The sequence below is a fragment of the Otolemur garnettii genome, unplaced genomic scaffold, assembly GCF_000181295.1.
Source record: "Otolemur garnettii isolate 467f Iridium unplaced genomic scaffold, OtoGar3 scaffold00017, whole genome shotgun sequence".
NCBI classification, from domain to species: domain Eukaryota; kingdom Metazoa; phylum Chordata; class Mammalia; order Primates; family Galagidae; genus Otolemur; species Otolemur garnettii.
Genome location: NW_003852412.1, coordinates 9,539,338 through 9,545,337, shown reverse-complemented (window position 1 = coordinate 9,545,337; position 6,000 = coordinate 9,539,338). Strand labels below are relative to the sequence as shown.

At 37.5% G+C, this 6,000-nt stretch overlaps 1 protein-coding gene across 1 annotated transcript in view; it reads left to right on the top strand.

The window, feature by feature from the left end:
• Positions 1 to 6,000, top strand: part of ANKRD31 (ankyrin repeat domain 31) — a 178,688-nt gene that overhangs the window by 150,413 nt on the left and 22,275 nt on the right. The window contains exon 22 of the mRNA XM_012802743.1: positions 4,440 to 4,580. Within this exon, the coding sequence (XP_012658197.1) occupies positions 4,440 to 4,580 (141 nt within the window). The remainder of the gene's footprint in view (positions 1 to 4,439; positions 4,581 to 6,000) is intronic.

Sequence of the window (6,000 nt, the reverse complement as noted above, 5' to 3'; positions counted from 1 at the left end):
AAAAAAAAAAAAAAGAAAGAAAGAAAGGAAAAAGATACAATAAGAAGAATAGGTAAATGAAATTAAAAATACCATTGTATCTCATAGAGGAGATGGAAGTGGAGTAAAGAAAGAAAGAAAGGAGAAAGACAAGAAAAAAAGGAGAGGGTATTTTAGCTGTTGCAGAAGTGATTAATGTGGGAGAGATGAGGAAGGTAGAAGAGTCTCTGTCCAAAGGGAAAACGTACAGGAGTGGAATAAGGAGAGAGAATAAATGAGTCTAAAATACTGTAACCAAAAAGTACAGGAGCCCTTGCTCTTGATGTAAGTAAAACTAGAACTTAAGACCAGCCATACAAATAAGCAATAAATAAGACACATCAATACAAAATAATGAAAATCTCTAATAACCATATATAAATGACCTAAGGAACAAAAAAATTAAGGAACAACAACAAAAAGAAAGAAAAAATACAACAACAAGAAAAAAAACTATGTATCTGTATATGACCAGAGGGTCTGACTTTTGAAGTCCATTTGTGTTGTAATATATTGCTGGGACATCAAGTGGCGCTGTAGTTTTAGGGGATGGGCAACACAGCTGATAACCTCTCTCTCGATCCTAGGCATAGACCTGATCCCCAACTTAAAGTCCACAGTGATTATTTCCTCAGCATTCAGGCTCCATCAGGTTGGGGACTCAGCTCTCTCCAGACTCTTTCAGAGGCAGGTCTTACTGTGTCCTAGACAAGAGTTCCGATGGGGTGTGGGAGTCCCTGAGCCTGTCATGACTGGAGGTCCAATCTGAGCAGACAGAACTAAGATGCCTACGTTCTTGTAGGAGACCCGCCCTCATAACCTTCTCACAACCTTTCCATAGTGACTGAGCCCTTGATGTCAGGACCTTCCCAGAATGGCCTAATCTACCACTGCCAAACCGGTGGCAAATCCACTCCAACTAGCCTTCACATCTGGCTGCTATTTATTGTTCGGGTGTATCCAGTCTTCCAGGCTACCCACTCAGCACATTTCTCCCCAAAATGAAAACTGCAACAAGGCTTTCTCATGACCCGGACCTTCATGGCTGCCGTCCACGGTTCGCATAACACTTGGTTAGTGAGTCAGATCTCCACCCTGTCACCCCCACAATACCCTGCCGCCTTGCAACACATTCTAAACCACAGCTCCAGGCAAAATTTTCTCTCCAAATGAAGCCCGACTAACTCCCGTTTGCCAGTTGATTTAGGAGAGCTCAGTCAAGTGGTCTTCCTGATCACCATCTTGCTCTTGTTTTCTAAATTTCAATTCTAGTTTATTACTAATATGTAGATATACAACTGATTTTTGTATATTGAGACCTTACCTTACAAACTCACTAAAAAATCACTTATTCAAGTAAATTTCTGGAAATTCCATTGGATTTTCTATACAAATGATCATGTTGTCTATGAATAAAGATAGTTTTGCTTCCTTAATTTTTGAATACCTTTTATTTATTTTTGTTGACTAACTACACTGGCTAAAACATCTAGTACAAAGCAGAAATAAAGTGATAACAGCAGACTTTTATTTTCTCCTAAGATAAGACCACTTTTTGGGAGGAGGAAAAATATATAATCTTTTACTATTAGGTAGGATGTTAGCTGTAGGTTTTTCATAAAAGCTCTTTGTTAGGCTGAGGAAATTCTCTTCTATGCTTAGTTTAAGTGCTTTTTTAATCATGTAAAGGTACCAAATTGTGTAAAATGTTCTTTCTTTACCTATTGAAATGATCATGTAGTTTTGTTTTTTGTTCTGTTAATGTGGATTATCACATTAATTAACTTTTGGATATTAAACCAACTTTGCATTTCTGAGATAAATGCATGATAAACAATTCTGGTCATGCAAATAATTATTTTTACTTGTTTCTGGATTTGGTTTGCTGGTATTTGTTGAGGATTTTTGCATCCATATTTGTTAAAGAATATGGCCTGGTAGTTTTTTTGTGTTGTCTTTGTCTGGTTTGGGCATCAGGGTAATATAATGCTACCCTCAGAGAATGGTTTAAAAGTGTTTCCTCTCTCCTGTTTTGTGGAAGAATTTGTGAAGAAATGGTATTAAGTTGTCTTTAAATGTTTTGTAGTATTCCACAGTGAAACCATCTGTGCTTGTGATTTCCTTTGTGGTAGTGTTTTTATTACTAATTCAGTCGTTTTTATTTTTTATAGGTATATTCAGATGTCTGTTCTCACTTACTTGGTCAATCTAGCTATAATTTTCTCAATTTTATTGATCTTTTCAAAAAATCAGCTTTTGGTTTTATTGATTTTTCTTTACTGTTTTCTATTGTCTGTTTTATTTCTTGCCACTCTATTATTTACTTCCTCCTGCTTGCTTTGGATTTAGTTTGCTCTTCTTTAGTGTCTTCGTTTGGAAAGTTAGGTTAGTGAATTGATTTCTTCCTTCTTTCTTTTTAAGGAAATGTTTTATTTTCATAATGAATTAACCTCCACAAAGGGCGTTTTTCACACTGGTAAATAGACTTTAAATGTCTCAAGAACTTTATACCTCCTCTCCTAAAGGGAAGGAATACCATCCTTATTTACATTTCCTTTAGCACATACCTCACAGAGGCAGCACAGCATGTACCGCTGAGCATTTACTGCCAAGATTAAAAAATAGCTGGCTAGATGGATAGCCTCAGGGCCACACAAGTACAGGAAAAATCTAAAGTTCCAATCTTCCTTCTTTTTCAGTGTAGGCATTTTTATGCCTATAAATTTACCTCTAACCACTGGTTTTGCAGCACAATTATATCTTCATTTTCATTCATCTCAAAGTATTTTCTGATTTTCCTTTTGCTTACTTCTTTGATCCATTAATTATTTAGGATATATTGTTTGATTTCCATATAACTTTGAGTTTCTTACTTTTCTGTTAGTCATTTCTAATTTTAGATTTATTCTATTAATAATTTGTATTATTTCAGTCTTTTTAATTTTTTTTTAATTGTTTGGGATTCATTGAGGGTACAAAGAATTAGGTTACACTGATTACATTTGTTAGATAAAGTCCCTCTTATAATTGTGTCCTGCCCCCAAGAGGTGTGCCATACACCATTCCTTTTAAATTTTTTGAGATGTATTGTATGGCTTACCTAATAATATGTTTATCCTGGAGAATAATGGCCTGTGTGCAGTTGAGAAGAATGTGTATTGACCTGTTGTTAAATGAAGTTTTCTATATAGATGCCTGTTAAGTCTAGTTGGTTTATAGTATTGTACTATAACTGTATGTACTAGTCCCTACCTTCTCTTAGGCTTCTTGATGTTATTTGCTAATTTGTATAGTTATTGGCTAGATTGTTTTAGTGAAGTCTGTTTCTCTTCACTTTAGTGTTAAACTTCAGTTGTTTGGCTCTCTTCCCTTGACCACATACAATAATTAAGCTCTACTTATTTTCCACTGATCTATTGTTTTCAACAATGTTCAGAGGCATAAATTGCTCTACAGGTCAGTGAAATTCCTTATGACTCCTGGAAGGCTTCTGCCAGTTCTTTTCCCAGTTGTTTCTTGAAAACTAGCCAACCTGTAGTTTAGCCTGTTTTCTCAAATGAATCTAGCAGTCTACTTGTAGTTGTCTTTTACCACAACTTCTGCTCTTTCTGAAAGCATCCTTGAGCTTGAACTTCTCCAAAAGCATTACAAATGAAGTTAATTCCTTTAAGAAGAGGTTAGGAGCTATCTACTTTAAGGCCTTCTTCTCTTCCCAGGCAAAATCACTGAGCCATGGCCCTGGAACTAGGCGTAGGGACAATGATGATTACTCTCTGAGTAATACCTCTACTTTAGGAGGTGAGCACTCACTGGAGAGGGGGCAGAGGCCTCATATCTTTTAAACTTGCCTCTCCCAATTTAAATTTACCCCCTTACAAGCTAAGGCAAAGGTGCTTGAGTTCCCACAAGACTCAGTGATGCCATGTCAAAAATAAAGCCTCTGTTTCATCACTCAGAGCTGGGCAAAAGAAGGGAATCCCCACATTCTGGCTGCAGTTGTCTGCAACTTAGCCTTAGGAGCAGATGCTGAGGATAGGTTGAGAAATGCTGAAGTTTTGTCCCTCCCAGGAAGATAGCCCTCTAACAGGACCTCTGTGGTCTTGACTAGAGCAATCTGGAGTAGAGTCTCCACCTCACTGAGCTGGAAGTGGGGAAGAAGGAAGCACACTCTCACCTTTTAAATGTAAGTTTTATAGATTTTGTCGAATAGGTGTTTCTTTATTTGCTGCATGCCCTCATGACCATTTCCAGATACTTTCAATCTGAATCTCTCAATCTCTCTCTCTCTTCTCACACACTCACACACACACATACATGACAAAGTAACAGGGACCAGATTTACCCTAAAACCTGGGATATATATATATATCACACACATATATACATGCTGATTTTTCATTTTTTTTATTTTTTCATTTCAGGAAGCTACCTACAAAGCCAGCATTTTATTGAGTGGTAAAATTAAGGTAGAAAGTGGTCAGATTTATCAAAACCCAGTTACTTGGCTTAAAGATCTTCTGGGAAGTGACAGTTACGTGACCTGGAATTATGCTTGGAGTAAGGTGAGTCTTTTTAAGTTTATCTGTAACTTTATATTCAAATGTATCATTTTTTTAATGATAGAACTATTTCCTTTTTTCTTTTTTAAGAAATCTGAATGATCTCTAAGCTAGCTTTTGTCCTCATGTGTCCCTTCTGTAGTATGCTACCTGTTTCCTCTCTCAACTCCTATTTATCAGAATTCCCCATGGTCAATGTCACACAGATGCCTGTGCCTTCCCTTCCTTGCTCCTCACCTAGTATCAGAAACTTTAATACCCCTCATTTTCCCCTTCTGTCTCCTCAAGGGATTTCAGGTCTTTGTGACTCCACATAGAAAATATGGTACCACTGGCATATTGATAATTTAGTTAATATGTTATTATTTTAATGAAATAAAGTAAAATTTCCTCCTAAATACAAAAAGAATAGGCAAGGGGCCCATTCTTAGTGTACTTTTTTTTTTTGGCCAGGGCTGGGTTTGAACCTGCCACCTCTGGCATGTGGGGCTGGCACCCTGCCCTTCTGAGGCACAGGCACCGTCCATTCTTAGTGTACTTTTATGTTTGATAATATCTTTGTTCATGAATTGCTAGCCCTCCAAAAAGAAGTATTTGCGTTCAGACCTCCCAGACTTACTTCATAGCCTCCTCCTGAGTTCCAGCTTCTGAGTTAAAAGCCCAGTAGTGACTGAAACCCTTGGGGTCCAGTATTCTTCCACACTTAGATGTCCATGACACCCCTTACGGACAGTCTTAAAATGATTGACCCAGGAAAGTGGAAATCATCAGACATCTACTCTTACTGTTGTAAAGAATAGAAGCTATATTTGACTTCTAGTAACCATTACAGGCAGCTTCAGTGCCCCAGTAACAGGAGGCACAGCTTCTTCTCCTCTTTTTAATTCATCCCATCTCTGCACATTGTCCCTCCTAGTCCCTGCTGTGTCCCAACTCTGCATTCTCGTCTCCTAGACCTTTGTGGCAGATGCTTCTTGCACTGTATTTCAGTTCCTTCACTTACATCAGCATATTCTAAAATTTGTCTGCTGTATAGTCTCTCTGACTTTTAATTATCCTAAAGTGTTTTTTTTGTTTTTTCCTCCCTTGGGGTTACCAAACCATCTGCTTTCAGTTTACCTTGGTCCCTTTGCTTAATATTAGGAATTAACTTCTTGCCCATGAAAATCCCTATTACAAAGTTTCTTAAATTTGTGGTAGATTATACTTTCTTGTTGAAATTGAATCTTGCTTACAGGACAGATACTGTACAAATTGCTATAGCTGGGGTTCCTTTGAGCTTAATATTCCTATGCTATAGTATGCCCAGTGATGACTCAGGTCTCCTACTCTTTGTCTCTATTGGAACTACAGAATTTCCTGCCTTTGAATAGTGGGCTGTGACGTGATTTGGCCTTGACTCTGTACTAATGCCTCATGTGCA